The sequence below is a fragment of the Argopecten irradians genome, chromosome 11 (genome assembly GCF_041381155.1).
Source record: "Argopecten irradians isolate NY chromosome 11, Ai_NY, whole genome shotgun sequence".
Classification (NCBI taxonomy): domain Eukaryota; kingdom Metazoa; phylum Mollusca; class Bivalvia; order Pectinida; family Pectinidae; genus Argopecten; species Argopecten irradians.
Genome location: NC_091144.1, coordinates 34,429,345 through 34,450,949, shown reverse-complemented (window position 1 = coordinate 34,450,949; position 21,605 = coordinate 34,429,345). Strand labels below are relative to the sequence as shown.

General features: G+C 34.5%; 2 protein-coding genes across 2 annotated transcripts; one reads left to right on the top strand and one right to left on the bottom strand.

Moving 5' to 3' along the window:
• Window positions 1–1,824: 1,824 nt before the first annotated feature.
• On the bottom strand, window positions 1,825–14,178 carry LOC138335392 (MICOS complex subunit Mic60-like). Its single transcript, XM_069284453.1, is given in 15 exon segments — window positions 1,825–2,763; window positions 3,659–3,887; window positions 4,685–4,908; window positions 5,329–5,455; window positions 6,065–6,200; window positions 7,753–7,850; window positions 9,107–9,246; window positions 10,232–10,274; window positions 10,366–10,476; window positions 10,478–10,533; window positions 11,100–11,160; window positions 11,808–11,877; window positions 12,330–12,452; window positions 13,123–13,220; window positions 14,041–14,178. Coding segments are annotated over 15 exon segments (2,175 nt in total). The 5' UTR covers window positions 14,080–14,178; the 3' UTR covers window positions 1,825–2,143.
• A 226-nt stretch (window positions 14,179–14,404) lies between these two features.
• Window positions 14,405–19,491, top strand: LOC138335391 (large ribosomal subunit protein bL35m-like). The gene is made up of 3 exons (XM_069284452.1): window positions 14,405–14,468; window positions 17,503–17,662; window positions 18,976–19,491. Exons 1-3 carry the CDS (start codon window positions 14,438–14,440, stop codon window positions 19,340–19,342), a joined length of 558 nt encoding a protein of 185 aa, XP_069140553.1. The 5' UTR covers window positions 14,405–14,437; the 3' UTR covers window positions 19,343–19,491.
• The last annotated feature ends 2,114 nt before the right edge of the window (window positions 19,492–21,605 follow it).

Genomic DNA, 21,605 nt, shown 5'->3' with positions numbered 1-21,605 from the left:
GAGATAGTCCATGGGTGCATTACTTTAAATAAATTATTTATATTATGAGAAGGACTATTTTTGAGCCTGATTGTGCAGCAAGTTGATTGCTACTTTGAACCAAACTTAGGCAGATCTGTATTATTTAGAAATTGATGGTTCCATCTTCATCAGATTTTATTGTAGTCAGAACTTCTAAATATAAAATCACTCTGCATCATGAATATACTTGCATATAAAATCACTCTGCATCATGAATATACTCCAAGGGTTACTATCACTGTTGTGTATATCCAATCTTGGACTATATGTAAAATATGTCAAAACAAAATTGAAGGCTATGTGTGCAACAATAGGTGACATAAGTACTTTGGTCCTTAAATGTTCATCAAAATAATTAAAGACGTTCCAACCCCGACAGAGCATAAACAATATTCATCAATTCAGCAATAATTGGTGTATATATATGTTTAATTAACACAAAAAAATATATGAAATAATTTTGTTTTTGATAGTGAAACAATGTCATTTGTCAGCGGTGGAGCATCTTTAAAGAACATTACACTGTTCTTGACTGTATGACTGGGACGTTGGGTGTCGCTTTCTAAATAACCTGCAACGAAATACGTTGTAGGCCTGTGATTGGTTATTATTCTACTGAAATGCTATAACATATAGTCCAGAGATGGGTATACTGAGAGTGATAGTAGCCCATGGAATAACGGAGATGATAGTATACACTGCCATCCAAAAGTTCTGTTACCTGTTCAAATTCCATGACAATTTATCTCCCAAGAAAACTCCCATATAATATCCCCTTTTGATACGTCAGTGTTATGTTTATGGCTACACAAGTCTATCTGATAAAGTATCTTGCGGTTATAACCATTGTTTAAACACTGGGGTTGATTTAGTGCACATAGCATGTTAGGTCGAAATAACCCGCCGTATACATCAAACGGGCCGAGACATTTCGTACCTGCACACAATAGATGTAAACAAACATGTAGACGAACACGTTGTGTTTGTGTTATTTCGGACTGAAGAAGGTCCTATAGTGGCTGAATATATATTCCATAGAAATGATTTTGATTTTACTTTGAATTTATTTTGGCCTTTTATTTCGGATTATTAATATACTAGCTTTATACCGTTTTTCCTCATTAAGAAAACTCCCAGAAAAGCAACTACTGTATTAAAGAAGATAAATAAGTTGATAAATAATATATATATACTGATGCCTGTATTATCAAGGTTCACATATTTCTTTACTAAATGTATATTTGTAAAAACACAAGTGTAACACAACTTTTGGAGGGCAGTGTAAAACAGATACCTAACATGCAAATATACAAACAGTTGTGTTCCCAGCCCGAATCGTCTAGATAACAAATTTCCAGACTGGTGGATTCTGTTTTGAGTAATCAATAATCAAATCTGTTCCCTGATACATATTATTTCTGCCTGGATTGTGAGGATTTCCAGACTATCTATGTTTGGATAATCATGGGTCCACGGCACTTGTGTCTGTATATTACAAACATGGGACAAGGAAGTAATTCTAACCGTGTGGACAAAACAAAATTGTCAAATTTTAGAGGCGATCTGCCCCTTTATCAAGACATACAAAACAAACACGATTACATAAGATACGAAGAGTATTGCGGGACAAAGTAGACAAATATTAAACAGTACAGCACAATGGAGCGCAATTTACCCTTTGGCAAGTGGCAGACGAAGGCCGGATCTACAAAAATGTATCCATCCTGTTCAGCAGAACGTTAAAATATGAGCGATGACTGGAAAGTTTTTGATCCTTATTTTACAAACAAATATACAACCATATGGGTATAAAGTATACTTTAATGTCATGATATCCATCAATAAATAGGAAACTAATACGATCAATAAATGTATTTTTTATTTTCGGTGTTTACAAAATAATACTTGTAAAACATCCAGATCATTTCAGCTTTCTTCACTAACCTCTATGGCCAGAAACACATCTTATCTTTAATGTATGTCAGAATAAATACATTGCCCATTCCAAATAAAAGCACTTTGACAAATGATGCCGGGATCAGTACATCATATTATGAAACTATCTCTGGGAAAACACAAAAAGGCAACATATATCCATTTGAATAATTCTAAATGCATACAATTAAAACAGAGCCCCTAGTCCAGTAGCTGAGGCAAATGTAGTGATACTTTGTGCAGCTTGTTTGGTTTCCACTAGTAACTTTCCCTCCTTAATCCAATCAGATGCCAGTTCTCGAGGCAGGCCTTGTAACTGGTTCATAAATCGCACAGCCAATTCCATATTGCCTTGCTTCAGCCAGAATTGTGCGTGGTCTATTATTGAGAATGTATCTAAGTCTTTCGGATCGACGGTAGCCGTCTCCGTATCTAAATTCACATTTGAAAAGACGAAAGCTGATTGGACATAGGATAAAAAGAATGAAAAGAGCGAACTTCTTGATTCATTTACAAGAGCAACTCTTCGACATTTCTTACTAACATCTTTGAACCTAGCTTTTAGGCTATCTTCCGTCCAGACACCCCGATTCAACGCTTCCTCTGGAATGGTGTTTATCACTGTAGCGACAAACGGGTGGTGACCTGACGCCTCAGCGATGACCATGACCTTTTCTTCTAAGGGTGTGACCTTGCTCTCCCATGTATCGCCAAATTTATTGCCAACCCGGATCAAGCCATTGAGTGCCAGACATGCCAGCCATAACCGTTTGGCCTGTTGTGCCACTTTCCCTTTTTCTGCCTGGGCTGTAAGAGAAAAATTAAGACAGATACTTTTAAAAGCAGCAAGTTATATTTTTACCTGGGAGTTATATCAGTTAGTTATTGACCACCGATAAAGTTAAACTTATGGACGACGAGAGTAATAGTTAGTTATTGACCACCGATAAAGTTAAACTTATAGGCGACGAGAGCAGCGTCATCAACTTTCAGACTGGCGTAAGGGGAGATAACAATTATGAAAAAAAATGAATTTCATATTATCAAAATTTTTACACACACACACAAAAAAAAATACCTCATAAGCACTATTACGACGATAATTAGATTCATATATAGATAAATTTGCTGTAAACCAATTTTCTTTCACAGCTACTAAAGCTTCGCTAATTGAATGGGGATTCCTACCAATATAAATGATGAAGATTTTTATTTGCAGAGATAATCTTTCTTAAATTTACATGGAATGCGAAATTTGCAGAATAAATTAGAAGTATAAGAAAATTGGTTTAAAGTAGATAAATTGAATGTGTTTCAAATCAGAAGTGGCAGGAGAGAGCCACCATATTGCACCATAATAAATACTGTCCGAGGTTCGATGAAACAATAGAGTATCTTGTTTTTTCATTTATTTACAGGTTAAAGTGTCCTAATCTAATACAATAATTACAAAATTTTACGATTTCATCTCATTTTAATGATGCTTTATTTTTATCCCTTTAGCTTTTAACCTTTTAGTATATGTCCATAAAATAAAGAGCTAAAATTACATTTTATTGTTTAAAAGAATCAATTCTTGATTGCATATGTTTTGTATTGTAATTATTATTTAATTCTATTTATTCAAAAACATTTTCTGCTGCTTAATTGTTAAAAAATTGAGTTATATTTGTCAGTATCATTATTTCATAGGTACACTTACATTCCACGGCAGCCTCTATACCATTGATTCTCGCTTCAAAGCCGGCAATCTGAGTTTTATATCCTAGCCTCTCCTCCAGTATCTTGCCCTGCAAATGACCTTCAAATTTCTCAGAGAGATCAATCTCCTGCTCCATCAGTTTTTTCTCAATGTTGTCGACGTGTGCTGCAGCCTGCATGGCTAGCATGTGTCGCAGTTCCTTCTCATACTCCTCACGAGCCTCTGAGGCCTTTCAACAGAACAATATATTTATCAGAATATTTCTACAGGGTCATTTACATGAACCAAAACTTACTTAATAACTAAAACAGTTTTGGTTATAATACATTTTCACTTTATAAATAAGATTTGATGTAGGAATTATTGAGAGTGGGATATTTGCCCTAATTACGCAAAGGACTTATCAGAGCAAATTATTCACATGCATTAGTTTATTTAGTACAAAACTATGTTGTAATTTAAAATTAAAAGTTGAACTTTACACAATGTTATGCAAATTGTTAAATTAATATTTGCGGATATATTTACATTTACAGTTAGTATATAATTCCAACTATGTTGGATGTTTGATTTTTACTATCAGTATTTTTTTAATTTTCTTTTTTTGTTGCTATGAAAAAAAAAAAAATTGCCTGTTTATTTTGGCATATTTGATTAAGTTTCTATCTTTTCATGATGTTTACTTTTTAACTATCCCAAAGAACAAATAATTAAAATAAAGCTTTGTAATCCTTAGATTAAATCCATTATATCATGTAATCTTGTTAAGTAACAATGAAAGCAAAAGTTAAGGCTTTGGAATCCTATTCCATCTTTATTCCATATTACCGAGTTATTTTCCTTGTGGGATAGGTATTTATCATGATATCATCATTTTGTTTTTGAAATTCACTTAGTTTTCTCTGCAATTATGACGTTATGCCTCCACATGACATCATAATCAAATACATACCTGAAAGTGCAAATAACTCTTTAATATTATACCCAAAGACAGAATAGAGAGAGTGACCCAGCGACACCACTCACCCAGTTTTCTTTCTCCGCGGCGTACTGTTGCTGCATTCTCTCCAACGCGTTCTTCATGCTCAGACTAGCTACGTGATCATCCTCCCGCTTCTGTTGTTCCATGGCTGCCTCAAATCGTTGTTTCTCCATGGCGATCTGCTCTGCGAGCTGAAGCTGCAGTTGCTCTATTCGGCCATGTGCGTGTCCAATAAGGAGGTTGAGGTCTTCCTCGCTCAGGGTTTTACCTGCAAATAACAATAGATATATAAAGTCAGTAAGAAAAAGACTCGCATAATAATAAGATTTTGTTATTGATAACTATAATAGCTCATTGAACATATTATTATTTACATTCAACACAAATAATGAGTACAAGGATTCAAATGAAACCTGGACTAAAAGCGAGATGATGTTTTTGTCAAATAATGACATTGAAGGCTAAGGTCTCACCTATACAGGGCCCACTTTCATGAAAATTCCTTAACTTTAAGGAATTTCTAAAAGAAAATATCCCCATTATAGAAAAACATTACAGAAGTGAAGGAAAATATCTTCAGTTAAGGAGCCTTCCTTAAAATCAGTAATGCTTTCCTTTGGAGAATTTAAAGTTAAGGGATTCCTTACATTTAAAGAATAATCATGAAACTGTTCCTAGTTAAACATACCTTTGCCTGTGCCCAATTTTTTATCCGGCATCAAACTTTGAAGTTCTCTCTGAAACTGCATCTTTCCCTTTTCAATAAGTTCAGTAAATTGCTCAGTTGTCTTATACTCAGATTCGCATTTCTTTATCTAAAAATGAACAAAAACATGATTCACATTTCTTTATCTAAAAATGAACAAAAACTTGATTCACATTTCTTTATCTAAAAATGAAATAATTCACATTTCTTTATCTGAAAATAAAATAAAATAATTCACAATTCTTTATCTGAAAATAAAATAATTCACATTTCTTTATCTGAAAATAAAATCTCCTATGAAATGATCAATCTATCAATTATGGATCTTACTTAAGGTCCATATGGTGTTATGTCGTTTTGGTAGAATTAAATATTTGACAAAGGGCGTAGGAGGTCATTATTTCAAATCTACCACGGCAGTAAAATACCATATGGACAGAATCAAAGGTCCTTAATTTTCACATTCGATATGTAGTTCCTTTGATAAATGTCAAAAGAATCATTCTATATACAAACATTAATAACAAGAAGAATGATGGCCATAAGACGTCACCCTGAAGAACTCATGTTTGGGTATCGACGTCACAGAAGGTATATTGGCTCTATGTTTCTAAAAATGGAAACACTGAATTGATATGCTATATGTCGAACGTTACATGACCTTGTATAAGCAAATGAGAATAGAGGAAAATCAGATCATATATAAATTTAAGTATACCGTGTCCACCATCTGCTGCATCCTACTGGTGAGGCTATTCAGCTGATCCTCCGCCGCTGTAACTGCTTTGTTGGCCTTGGCCTCGCTGTTCTCCTTCACTTCATCGATAACAGACTTCAATTTATCCAGCTCTTCCCTGCAAGGACAACAGAAATTTCAAAAATGTTTGGAAAGGATAGATTTTCTGTTGTTTAATATTCAGAATCAGATGCAACACATTTGACCTCAATATCCTCGGAAATTTGGGGTTTCAAGATCCCCAAAAAATGCAGATAAAGTACGATTTACCGCAAGTCAGTCCCACTATCCTATGATAATGATGTCGGAATAATCACGTCAAACTCCAGTGATTAAGACGTCATGAAACTTCTCAAATGATGATGTCACAATCACTTGAAGGTGGGACTAAGCGGCGGTAAATTGTACTTTACTCACATTGTTCTGGTATCTTGAAACTCCAATATTGGGTTAATTCATACAACAAGAGCCCCATTGGTCTTATCGGTCACCTGCTAATTGATAAAAATTAGTTATATAATTTAGCCAACTGATGTCTTTTGTTCACGAAATAGGAACATACATCTAATAGGTCTATATACAAACTTTCATTAAGCTTGGTGCATATTTAAGTCACATTACCGTGTTCACAAGGTTCAATAATTATTATTGTAAAAGGCAATAACTCCGTAAATAAGTAAAGTCGAATTATAATTGCAAAGGGTAATAACTCTGTAAGTTATATTTGAATCAAGCTGATTTTCAAACTCGTCCAAGATAGTCTTAGTCTACATACAAAGTTTCATTAAGCTTGGTTTATATTTATGTAAGTTATCATATTCACAAAGTCCAGTAGTATTCATAAATGCAAAGGGTAATAACTCTGTAAATTACGGTTGAATCATGCTGATTTTCGAACTCATCCGAGATCTTTTCAACGTTAGTCTATATGCAAAGTTTCATTAAGCTGTTTATATTTACTAAAGCTATTGTGTTCACATCATTCCAATGTTAGTCTATACACAAAGTTTCATTATATATGCTTGATTTATATTTACTCAAGTTATTGCATTCACAAGGTCCAATAGTAATTATAAGTGCAAAGGGCCATAACTCCGTAAATTACTGTTGAATCAAGCTGATTTTTGAACTCTTCCTAGATTGTTCCAATGTTAGTCTACACACAAAGTTTCATCAAACTCAGTTTATTTAATAAAGTTATCGCGTTCACAATGTCCAATAGTAATGATAAGCGCGAAGGGCAGAACTCCATAAACTACTGGCGAATCATGCTGATTTTTTTACTTGTCCGTGATCTTTCCAATGTCAGTCTATATACATTGTACAAAGTTTCATTAAGCTCTGTTTATATTTACTCAAGTTATCGTACTAACAAGGAAATGAGAACGGATGATGGACGATGCAGGACGCACGATGGACGTCGACTGACAAAAGACTACCATTTTTGCAATAGGTCATAATAATCTATATGGTCTGGTGACCTAAAATCTTCAGGAACTTGATAAACTTATTTAGTTATTCCACTAAATATTGAAATGATCAAATTGAATGTAATGTTTAAGATAACTATTAATGTCAATGACACAACATAGCTCTTAATTACTACAGGCACTAAACAAGAGATATTCGAATATCTAACCATAACCTTAAAACGTTAATGAGATCCTGACCTTGCTTTGCTGACGACCTCCTCCGACACACTTGACATCTGTTTCCATGCTTGTGAGGCCTCCACCACACTCTGCCACTGACCGTCTTTATCCTCAATCTATTTCAGCAAATAAAGATTGTTCTATATATAAAGTTGCTGAATTGTGTAAAGCGTTGGCCTCTGACAACGTAATATTAATTACGTTAAGTTTAGATTCTGCAATTGGTGCTGTATCTATATTGAAAACTTCATAATATACGTATCTGTCAAACACTTTAAACCTAAGTATTAGTAACTATTTAGGAAGTATTCTATTTCACAATATCAATACGCTTTTACACATGATATTCAAATATATACACAAAGTAAAGCTAGATTTAACTCTTGTGCATATTGTCCACATTAACAAATTTTACAAAACTGTTTGTGGAGAGATCAACTGTAAGACAAGGGGAACAACTCTTGTTTCTGTGAATATACAAGCCATATATACACACATTTAAAGTTATATGTGCCGTATTTCTCATACGCACGAATCAAGATAAGCTTTTAATATGTTATACATCACCAAAAGTTATTAACATTTTAAAAATTACAGTAATTTCAATGTATTGGTTTTGATTTCACAACTATAAATAAGAGCAGATAATGATTTTTAGCAGTACTGCCAAAAATCATTATATGTACATCTATAGTAAAGCGAAATGAGTCAACATTATAAAACACAAATTTTGCATTTTATTTCAAAAGTGCTTCAGATAGACCCACCCACACAAGTAATTTTATTGAAACAACCACCCTGGCACAGAAGTGATTTTATTTTGAACACACCATGGCATATACTATTTTTTAAAGTGCCTTCCCTGGGTGCCATATATGTTTTGCTGGAACAGCCCTCAGACCATGAAGCCAAATTCTGGTCTACAATTTCATTTCACATTTTTATAAATGTTATTAGTAATTATAAAGTGATTTCTGCAGGAAAGTTTCCATCTAAATATACATAAGGCATAAAAAACAACAATTTTTCCAGTAAATTATTTCTGTGTTTGTAACTAACGTTTATAAGGCATTTGAAGCCATTTGAATGATTTTCACGGCTTAATCAATCAAACCTAATGATTTTCAATAGATAAATGAAGAAAATTCAACATGCCAAATTTTTTGCCCAATTACAGCACATATAACTTTAACTGTTACGGGTACATTAAGAGAAAATAACAAAAAACTTTCAAATTCAAGTTTAGACAAGTTACATATAAAATTACACTCTTTATATTTAACACAATGTCATAGCGGTATATAATAATAAAGTTACAATCTATTACTAATGGTCCTTTTACATCATCAGAGAGGATTTAAAACGTTCTTACTGGTGATTTATCATCCAGAGCTTTCTTCAGACTCTGTGTGTGTGCCTTGATTTTCTCGAGCACTTTGGTCTGGGATTCTAAGGCGTCTGCTACAATCTTACCAGCTTCTTCTACAGGTCCATCTAACTTCTTCAACAAGGCTATAAAACAGAAAAACAATAACATGAGAAACCAACTAACCAATCGTTATATATAGTCATGTTTCATAATAGCAAATGTACATAAACCTGTCCAATGATGTAGCAAATTTCTTAGCATACTCAATAGAAAATGCAAAGTCAATTGTAGTTTAATTGACAGTTAGAAATCTGTCAGTAATTTTCAAAGAGTTAAGTATTTCATTAAACTTTGTACACTCAAGACTTAATATTAACAGTAACTGGTATTTTGAAATCTCCTGGAAAATGAACATTTATCCATTTATGTGGTGTTGAAGAGCACCATGTAGATTTTACATTGACTTTATATTTGTTGGACAAGAAAATTGAACAGTAATTAAAGATGCTCCACCGCCGACAGAGCATAAATGATATTCATCATTTGAACAATAATTGGTGTTCAATCTTGTAAATATATGCCTAATTAACACAAAAAATATTATGTAATAATTTATTTTCGCCTTTGGTACATGCGCAATCAGTACTAATAATTATTCCATATAGGAATGGATATAGTGCCATGGATTTTTTTCAGGATGCAATTAATTATTTTTCATATTTTAAACTTTAAGTAAAATTAGAAGCTCAAATTTTTCAATGGTGGTAATAGTGTAAAGTAAGTAACTTTTGTAACTGAAGAAAAATACTAAATCGTCTGCTCCTGTTTTTGATAGTGAAAAAATGCCATTTGTCAGCGGTGGAGCATCTTTAAGCTAATTCCAAAAGGTATATGTGCCATAATTGGCTAAAACAATTGACCAAATTTTTTTCTATTCAGAAATCTACTGAATACCAAACTTTTCAACGAAATAAGCATTTAACATCATTAGGGCACAGACTCTAAGCATGATCTTAAATAGGTTACCAAGGTACTAAATAAAATAATAAAAGGTGCTGTCATGTTCAAATGTCAAACTCAACTTTCTGCTTTTAAATTTAGTTCAGAGTCCAAAGGTTACAAAAATACCTGCGACAGTGGCTGTCTGTTCGGCTTGTTTCTTTTCCTCTTCCTGTTTCTTTCTCTCTTCCTCAGCTTGTTTTTGTTTATTTTTTTTCTTCCTCTTCGGCTTTCTTGCGTTTTAATTTTGCTTCCTCTGCTACTTTCTTGCGTTTATTAATTTCTTCCTCCCCTGCTTTTTTCTTTGCTTCCTTTATCTGCTCACGTTCTATCCTTCTCTTATCTCGTCTTTCTTCCGATTCTTTTATTAGTTGTTTTTTTCGAAACATATTCTATGTCACTTTCTTTGTTGGTCTCGTTTGCAGTAATTTCTGTATATTGAGGAAACACACTTTTCTTAAACAAATAAAACTTAACAATGAAAGACAACAGATTATTTTGTTCCTAAAAACGGTTGCAATTAGTTGTAGAAGAACGATTATTCAGATAAATGAATTTAATGTAAGCATATGTCCATTAATATTATTTTATATTATCATACTGCAAAACAACCTATTTACAGTGTATTATTTTTCACTCTAACTTAAAGATTAGATTTTTGAAATATAGAGTAAGGTTGTTTTACTTTACTTGCGCTTGAAAATTTTTTGCTGAAAACAATTATCAGTATTTCAAATTGCTTTCAAAAGACGCAAAATGCAATTGCAAGCAAAGATTAACTTCCTTGCAGAGTTTACTTCAGATTAACAAAATCTTTTCAGAAACTAAAGGAAGTTATGAGTATCCAGTAGACTGCAGACTGTATGTTTTTTTACTCCTAATTTTCTTTGATTTTAGACATCATCTTGAGTCTAATATAATATTTAATTTGCATTACACATTGACAATAGGTTGTATATGAATGGAGAGAAAGCTTAAAACATTAATAACATATTACCCGGACCAGGTGTCTTTATTTCTCCCCTTGGCTTTTTACTCTTCACTTCCTCATTTTGATCCTTAATATAAACAATCAGACATTAAAAGATGTACATGAATCTTGAAACAAAAAATAATATATATTCGTAATAACCTTCAGTCAAAATAAATTACAAATTATCTCCCCTTAATAAAGGGAGCGATTGGACAACACGTCACATGGTTTTGGACTCAAATTCAGCTGTAATAGTTCAGAACAGCTGCAGAAGATCAATTTTAATACATAAAGCTGATTATAAATTGTTCTTAATAATTGCTGTGTTAATATTAGAAATATAAAATTTCTCATAATACCATACAGCTGTATACATGTATTTTTGCGGGGATGATATTTTTGCGATTTCGGGTAACATTGCGATCATGGCAAAAATTTGATCTGCTAAATTATAAGAAATGGTTGAATATCTTAAATCCATATTGCAAAAATATATAAAATTGCTAACATATTAATTTCTTGTTTTTTAGATCAAATCATGAACATTTTTGTCAGCGAAAATATCGGTATATACGCTATTAAGTTGACTACACAATCATTTCAATCTGATTGAAATACAGATCCTTACAAATACTCCGTTCAATACAGTAGTGAAAAGGATGTGTATTTTAATCAGATTGTAATATACAATGTAGTTTTTTTTCGTTAATCAAGCAAGAATATCACACTTACCAGTGGTATTATTGGTTCAATAGGTTTTTTCTTTATGGGAGCTGGCCATGGCTCAGAGACTTTCTCTGTGCTGAAATAAAATTACTTATATATGTTTTACCTTTTTACAACACATGGATATTTTCATTTAAATATACATATAGATTTACATCTTCCTCTAAATAATTCTTAGACAAGCATTTAAATTGAAATTTCCTACAACAATTAAAAAACATTAAAAACTGTAAGCTCTGTCTACGCGCTAAACATAAAATTTTATCTTTTACTCCAGAATTTAACATCAAATTGTGGTTCAGTGCATAATGCTGTAAGTCTTAACTTGACCCGATGACAAGTTGGTGGTATCTTTGACCCTTACCTTAGACCTGACGACAAGTTGATGGTTTCTTTGACCCTTACCTTAGACCTGACAACAAGTTGAGGCTTTCTTTGACCCTTACCTTAGACCTGACAACAAGTTGAGGCTTTCTTTGACCCTTACCTTAGACCTGACAACAAGTTGAGGTTTTCTATGACCCTTACCTTGGACTTGATGACAAGTTGAGGTTTTCTTTGACCCAATCTAGAATGCTGGGATCATAATAACAAAGACCCGCTCCAGCTCCAGCCAATACGACTAGTCCACCAAGTACTGCAGGAGCACGGCTGAAACAGATGTTCTTATTATACAGGGTATAGTAAGTCCTGTAACCCGAGACCACCTTGGCACCAAAATAGTTTAAGGTTAGTGGTCTGGTGAATCATCAATAGGTCAGATCATATCATTAGGTTTAAAAACCCTTTTAGCTAAAGATGTCACACTGGACTGGTAGACCATTAGTGTTCTAAAAGATTCTCAGAATAAGCTATTTTCAAATTGTGTAACTGTTTAATTTGAGCTTTTTAGGGATTTTTCAACTTAAATGTTCAGACTCCAAACTTATAATGTACGTTCAGTTATCATGCTTGCATGATGATCAACTACTATCTGATTTACAAACTTATTCTATCTTTGCATATTATAGAGCTAGCTCCTTTGCAGTTAGGTATCCATTGTGACGTCATTATTTTGTTGGCGCAATTCTCCATAAATTATGAAATTATGCTCGCAAACACATGACGTCACAAACAATACTTACCTGCAAGGACAGAAAACTCTGTACTATGCAAATGCAGAATTGTGTAGGTTGAACATCACACCAGTGCGTTTGTGTAAATGTTAAAGGTGTTCATTGATAGGTTCAAATAAGGGTCTGGCCGCGCATTTTACTGCTCCTTCTACACTAGGTAAGGTAGCAATTCAACTGTTATTGTTTAATGTGTCCATATTTTATACCTTGATTTTGGTGGTGGTGCCGATGGTTGGACATTTGTCTTCTGACTAGCAGGCGGCTTAGTGGCCAGTCTGCGTGCACCAGGTCTTAATCCAACACACTGTAAATAAAAATAAATCAATTTAACTGACATGTGAAAATGTTACATCTGTCGATCGTAAAAATGGCAGAGTTACCAATCTCTATATATAATATATATATGTTTTCTACGTATACACAGTTATTAATCCCAACTTGCTGTTGGATTACACACAATCTAAAAAAACAAAATATAACTTATTAGTGATGGACCGATGATCACATTTTTTTTTAAATGTTGAAAAAAAAACCAAATGATCAGCCAAAATAAACTTGTAAAACCAATAAAGCAGATTTAAAAAAAATAATAATCCCAAATCTTCATGTCATGAATCTTTTGTTTAATATTTTTCAACAGAAGAATAGTCCATTTTTATTATCCTAACAACATTGTTCCCATATAGTACATGTATCCATCGTTATAATCATGATACATTAGCCCTGTTGAAGTAAACTTGCTTTTCTTAAGTACCATTAGGTCCTAGTAAACATGTATGTATAACCAACACGCATACTGTGATAGAAGCACAGGCGCATGCAAGTTTGTTCAGAGTCATGTACATGTCTACATACGTATATGTTGTATGTTGAACAGTATTGTTTTCATTTCAAGCTATTTAGATATATGTGTGATGAAACGAAATTAATCTTAGTTAATTCCTAATTTTGCATCCCATTATAATGTTGCACTGGATTCGACTTGATTGTCCAACTGGAATAAAATTAAATTGGAAGTCATTTTCATTTTCAGGTTCCTGTGTTCAAGGACATGCCTTGTTGCATCACTCATACATGTGTCGATGGGTATACGAAACGTTCTAAGTAAAATAAAGTGAGCATACTCGTATTCCAGATCGTACGTGTGCTGTTGCCTTCCACATTTCAAAGAATAATTAGCTTTTAGACTTTGCCGGCTAACTCATCGGTCACCTGCCGACCCAGGCCACTGTCTGAACGGAAATATCATTCTTATTGTAATATCCAAAGGAAAAACTGGTCATGGTACGTTTTTTCCGGATATAGGTTGGTGATCAAAACGGGGTAACAATTAAGTACTTTATAGTATCATAATTATTGGTAAAAATTAGAAAATTAAAACAGAAGTTTTTTTTAAAAGGACTATACTATGTTCTTGACATTAATTACTAATTTTCACGAAAAGAATAACTGTTTCCGGAAATATTATTATCCGTATCGATTAATGTTTCGGCATTTATAAATTACCTGAGCTTATTCAAGATGGCTGCGCCCTTGAAGCAGTGTTTGCTTGGTGAGGTTTAAAAATGAAACGTTAACTTTTCTATCTACATCCTAAAAATAATGACAACTTTCATCTAGTCGAAGATTATGTCATGGTATGGGTGGTGAGAAAGAAGTGTGATGTCGAGACAGTGAAAGAAAATTATGGAAGTTTGCACAGGCGTCTGCCTTATTCTTAATTTTTTTTTTTTTTTTTTTTTTTTTTGGGGGGGGGGGGGGGGGGATATATAGACTACTGGCAGGCAACCAGTTCTCGCCGAGTACCAATCCTCGCCATCGCAAAACTTTTTTTTCCTGATAGAAAACACTACCATGCTGATTTCCACAAAAATTGTCTCATAATTCGTCTGTGATCATACAAGTACATATATGTGATTGCGAGAATTGGTACTTGGCGATAGCTGGTCGCATGCCAGTAGAAGCCTACCCCTTAGGCCTTCTACAATGTTTATTACACAGGCGTCTGGTCCTGGTTCTGATAATATTAATTCAAACAGGTTGGGGACACTCCAGTATATCTATTTGCAGGATAGTCATGCATTAGCTACTGTTGAAGCGGAAAAGATATCATCTTCTGACTGAAGGTGATATCTTTTCCGCTACAACAATAACTAGTCTTGCATTTAAGTAACAGTCCTGTTTATGAGGAATAATTTTGTTACACAAATGCAGGATTCTGTGAAATGGAAACTGAAGAAAGTTGGAGAGGAGAAAATTTTTACTAGCCGAGTGCTCTACCGACTGAGCTACCTGGTCACCGATGATCGACCCAGTCCAATCCCGCTACAACTCCTCCCTCCTTTCTCGAAGTCTTCGCCCTCGAAGACACACCCTTCCAAACACCACCACCGTGGGTTATTTAGTTGGGCGCCAATTTTGTAACAGGAGAGGAGAAAATGTAGCGGCCAGACCGGGATTCGAACCCGGGACCCTCAGAATACTAGCCGAGTGCTCTACCGACTGAGCTACCTGGTCACCGATGATCGACCCAGTCCAATCCCGCTACACTATCCTTCAGTACACCGCAATGAAATGGATAGAACACCCCATATATATACCCGACTATAACAATACATGCACGATCGACCAATACGAAGACGGAACACAAACACAGGTGCTCGATACAATGACATATTGTGCACGACAGCTACACGTGTACAAGATACACACGCACTCTTACAACTAGCACAGGACCACGACACCATATATATTCCCATAAAACACAAACTATTTTACAAGCCCTGCTACACATATATATGTCTAATTAACACAAAAAATAACATAAAATAATAATTTATTATGCCTTTGGTGCATGCGCAATCAGTACTTCATTCCATATAGGATTATAGTGACACGGAATTTTTTTCGGGATGCAATTAATTGTTTTTTGTAACTTCAACTTTAAGTAAAATTAGAAGCTCAAACTTTCCAATGGTGTTAATGGTGTAAAATATATTCTGTAAAAAAGTAACTTTTGTAACTGAAAAAAATACTAAATCGTCTGCTCCTGTTTTTGATAGTGAAAAAAATACCATTTGTCAGCGGTGGAGCATCTTTAAACATTGTTATCAAAAAAAAGGTGTCATAATTTTTACATGGCATCATCACTAATACAACTTTCCATATTATTACTCAAATGGAAACAAATTTCATTATCTAAATGTTTGTTAAATCACAAACAAAATCATCTCTCTAGCTTACTATGGGGCTAAAAATAGAACACAGGTAAAAGTCAATCAACCATGACATTTGCACTAAATTTTACCTGATGGCTAGCTATATACTGTAGTCTATGGAGAGCACCTAAATTGTCACCTTTAATATAATAACAAAGTGAGAGAATAGAATCCAATAGTTCATAAACAAACACACAAAGTCTTAATTTGCTATATGGCTATCTGAAAATAATGACGCCCTTTTTTGATTCAAAGTTTTAAAACAACTTTATCCATTTTCATTTCACAGAATCCTGCATTTGCGTAACAAAATCATCCCTCAAATACAGGACTATTACTCAAACGCAGGACTATCCTGCATAAAGCAAACCCTCAGAAGAGCACAGCTTAAATAAAAACAGGATTATGATCTGAGATCTTTATATACATGTATGAGCTACTTTTTTGTACAATTATGTCAAGAACATGATCAGGATATCATTAGTTGAAAAAAAGAATGTGAGATAATCCAACGGGATTAGTCCTTCAAGCTTGTATTTGGCAGAAATTTCCGAAAAAGTTGCAACATGCCAAATTATCGAAAATGCGCAGGAATATGTGCTGTATACGTCATCTATGGCGTCGGGTTTCGTGACGAGTCACTGTTGACGGTTTCGTGCGCTTGAGAACACACAGCTGCTTATATATCTTTTTGACCTGTACATCTATTGCGTCGTTCTTATCGTTGTGTAGTTACAAAAAGCTACTGTACTTGCAATAATTTCAAAGCTTATTCCAATGACATGTTTCATCTATAAATATATACAAAAAATGTCAAAACTTGTTGTGCTGATAACGAGACTTAAAACATGGCTGCCTACATGGATCGTGGCAGAAGATTTTTCCTGTTTATTTTTTCGTGTATTATTTTGTGAAGTTGCACAGTTCTCTGTCTGTCTTCAAGTGATTGCCAGTTTAGGTCATGTAGCATGTCACCAACACAGAGTTCTAGATGTTTTCGAAATTTATTGGTGACAAATCTGGCTGTTCTGCGGTGCGCTGCACCATATTTCACTTGCATATATCTACTGCGCATGACTGAGCAGGCATGTACACACTTAAAAGAAACGAATTTGGACTTGCTTTTCATGAAATATTCTACAAAGTAAGCCATACATCAATCTGCAAAAGAAATCAATAAGGGAACCAACACAGTTTCCATTTTTTCAGTCTGCATTTAATTCAAAGTAAGTGAAATGGAAGCCTAAAAAAGGGGGAGAGGAGGGGCTTAATGGGTCGAATACGGTACATTTGCCACTTGCAATATTTTGACGTTTTCTGATACTGTACATAGTTTAAAATTACAATATGTACTGGGTCTTTTTTCAGGAGTGGGTCAGCTCACTTCAAGACTTGGCCAGCTGTCCTTGAAGCCAAGACCAACAGGCTCTGTAGATAGAGCATTGACATACTGCATGAACAAACGGAATTACAGTGGAATGGTCAGAGTGGCACCAAAGTCTATTTCACCAGTAACATTTTATAATGGGTAAGCATTTTATCAAACAGAATTATAGTGTAATAATGGTTCGAGTAACACCAAAGTCTTTTTCCTTAGTAAAGTTTTACAATAGGTTAGAAACAGATTTTCAATTAAAATTACTAGTTTTGAGTCATGGGCATCGGATTAGTGCTTAAAGTCTTAGACTGATTCATTACCCTAGTATTAAGTTTACACAGAAATTACACAAATTCTCTAAAGCTCTTAAACTTACCGATAGAAAAAATACAGTCTGAATCAACTTATGGGTATCTTTTAAACTTATAATAGATAATTACATGAAGTTGTATATAGGCTTATGAATAGACCGACCACCTGTCTCAAGAATATTGAAAATACCACAAAAATTTGGCTTGATTAATTTTGTCTCTACTGCATGTCTGATTCCTTAGTTTTAAACTAGGGGGAGATAATCTAGTAAAGAACTCTGCTGAGACAATGGCCGTTTTCGTTTATTTGGAAAACCGGTTTGACCTTTTGTAAAAGTCATTATTTCAAGTATAAATCCTGATATACCTGCAGTTTATGATACAAGCCTGTGATGGCTTTGTCAAAGCTCATCTGAAATCAATATACAATCACCAGGTCTGTCTTTAATTCATAAACGAACAACTACAAATGTAGGTCCAACCAGTCAAACTACATAATCAAAAATGGCCAGTCTTATCAATAACTTAGGGTCTGGTGGCCAGTCTTAGGGGAGATAATCTAGTAAAGAACTCTGCTGAGAAAGTCTTATCAACAACTTAGGGCCAGGTGACCAGTCTAGGGGGGAGATAATCTAGTAAAGAACTCTCAGAGCCAATCTTTTTCTCACTCCTTTGGGAATGGGGCCCATGGCTTTTAATTTGGGAAAATGAGCGACAAAACCAAGATTTGGGAAAAATTATGAAATATGAACTAAAGCATAATAAATTTATTTCCAGTGTAGTTTATGTACTTTTCTGAAGCCAATTAACAAATATTTAAAGCCTTAGCCAACTAAGTTCACACAATGTTTTTGGATAGTCTTCAATAAACTTTCATTTTTGGGGAATTTAAGGATTGAACGAAGAAAAATTAAGAGGATTTGCCATGGGGAATGGGGCCGAAGTTCGGCCCCAAATCAGGCTGAAAAAAGCCCCGACTCTGCTGAGAAAGTCTTATCAATAACTTAGGGTCTGGTCAGGTGGTCAGTCTAGTTTATGAAATGAAGACGCATTCCGATTCTGTTATATCTCAAGTAAGAATTAAGTGACTGATTCATAATGAAGATAACGATATGTACTGGTATATTAAATTTGTGTATGTTTCAATTTTAGGTCACTAACACAGACATGCTCTACTTACCTCCAGCCAATACGTACTAAAACAAGTATCAGTTTAAGAAAGGGAAAAGAAAAGACAGTTTCCTCTGTAGTTGCACGGTTCAAGAGAATGCAATGGGGAGGCTGGATTCGAACCAAATCTGGCAAGAATAAAAGAATGTGGGCCAAATCTCCAGGTCGTCGCTACCGACTGCAACAACACGTCATGTGTAACGGTCAGCAAAGTAAGCTACTGGACAAAATGGTGACCGCATACTGGAGAAAACATCGCCACTACCCCGACGACCCATATGCTCCCTATCATAAACGGACAAATTATCCTTATACAGGTGAAAATGACGTGCCCCGATTCCTACCATAGCGGGCTTCTGAAACTGACTTTGAATAATAACAGGGAAGTGAATGGCATTAACTGATATCTGTATACACAGACAGGTATTTATATAAACATAAGTTTTGTATCATTGTGTTTTAAATGTTATGCTTGCTATTAAATATTTAACGAAATGTGGCTTTGTTGGTGTACTGATTAATCTGAGTCATTCTAAGTTTTCTGTGACCTTCTTATCTGACACTGGCATTGAGCCTTCTATGACTTTCACAAGTTTTCTAGTCTTTTACTGAAAGATGCAAATCGGGTACAATATATGTATTGAAGCTAAATAAAGTGAAGAGTTGATGAGAGGTAGTTCTTGCTTGAACATTCCTTATTTGATGCAACAGAAAAGTGTTGAAAATTCTGAATAGAACTTCTTACTTAATTTTAATAGTCAAAGAACTTTTTCGCGATAACCAAAAGGTCAGGGTACTGACATTTGGCTAGCTTCTAAAGACTCCTTATAGACATACCATGATCTATGATGTCTTTAGAACTACAATTGGTGCTGCATGTGGAGCAAAGTTTAAAAAATGAACAATGTTATTTACACTTTTGTTTACGGTTAGTTATATATTCTATACACATTTGTATACAGTTAGTTACATATTCTATACACATTTGTATACGCTTAGTTATATATTCTATACACATTTGTATACGTTTAGTTACATATTCTATATACATTTGTATCGCTAAAGTTCTAGGCAACATATTAGATTCAAATTACATGCAGACATTACTTATTTTACTTTCTTTTTCTGGGAGAATTTTTAAAGAAAATTGCACAGCAGTTCTACAGAATGTTAAATTGAGGAAAGTAGCAAGTTGTATATTAGAATGATTACGGTATTATGTTGATTTGAGCAAAAATGACATATACAAGCAACTAAATGCATAAAATGATTTAAGACCTAAAATAACATATAAAATTGGATACATATATTAGTTCTGATGTTTGGCAGGTAGCAAGCTGGGGTGAAGTTATACCAGTTTGTTTAAAGATGCTCCACCGCTGACAAATGATAATTTTTCTCTATCAAAAACAGGACCAGACGATTTACTATTTTTCTTCAGTTGCAAAATTTACTTAACACCATCACCACATTGAAAAGTCTTACTTCTTAGCTTCTTATTTTACTTCAAGATAAAAATAATTAATTGCATCCCGAAAAAATTCTGTGGCACTATGTTCTATATGGAATGCAGTACTGATTGTGCATGCACCGAAAGCAAAATTAATTATTTTATATTATTTTTGAGTTAATTCGACATATATATACACAATTAAATACCAATTAATGTTCTAATGATGGGTACCATTTATGCTGTGTCGGCGGTGGAGCATCTTTAAATAAGTGACCTTCACCTTAATTCAAGATCACAGGGGTCAAACAATCAAAAATCATGAAACAATCTCTAGTCAATAATTTAGAGGCCGTGAGGTCTGTTTTGGTATGGACGAAAAACTATAAATATATAGTTCCAATGAATGACATTGACCTTCATTCAAGATCACAAGAGTCCAAAAAACCAAAATCTTAAACTGTCTGAAATGAATCGGAATCAATATCTGTTAAAGATTTTCTAGTGCATATTGTGTTACAAAACTAAAGAAAGGTTAGCATTTTCAGCCTATTTGATTCTTTTGTATGGTATCAAATATTTTCTACTTTTGTATACTTTGATATGTTGTATTATGCCAATAATCATATGACAAGGTTAATGGACGATCTGCCCCAGGCAATGATTAGGATGATATTGGAGTTGCTGGGCAGTGATGGTCCACTCCATACGGTGTTTAGGATGACATTTGAGTTGCCAGGTACTTACGCTCCCCTAGGGGGTATTTAGGATGACATTGGAGTTGCCGGGCAGTGATGGTCCACTCCATACGGTGTTTAGGATGACATTTGAGTTGCCAGGTACTTACGCTCCTCTAGGGGGTATTTAGGATGACATTGGAGTTGCTGGGCAGTGACGGTCCAGCCCAGGCGGTATTTAGGATGACGTTAGAGTTGTCGGGCAGTGATGGTCCACTCTAGGCGCTGTTTAGGATAACATTGGTGTTGCTGGATACTGACGATCCCAATCGGGATTTAGGATGTCACTGGAGTTGCCGGGCTGTGACTGTTCACCCTAGGCGCTATTAAGGATGACATTGGAGTTGCCAGATAGTGTCGGTCCACCCCATGCGAGATTTAGGATGACATCGGGAGTGCCCGGCATTGACGATGCATCCAGGCAG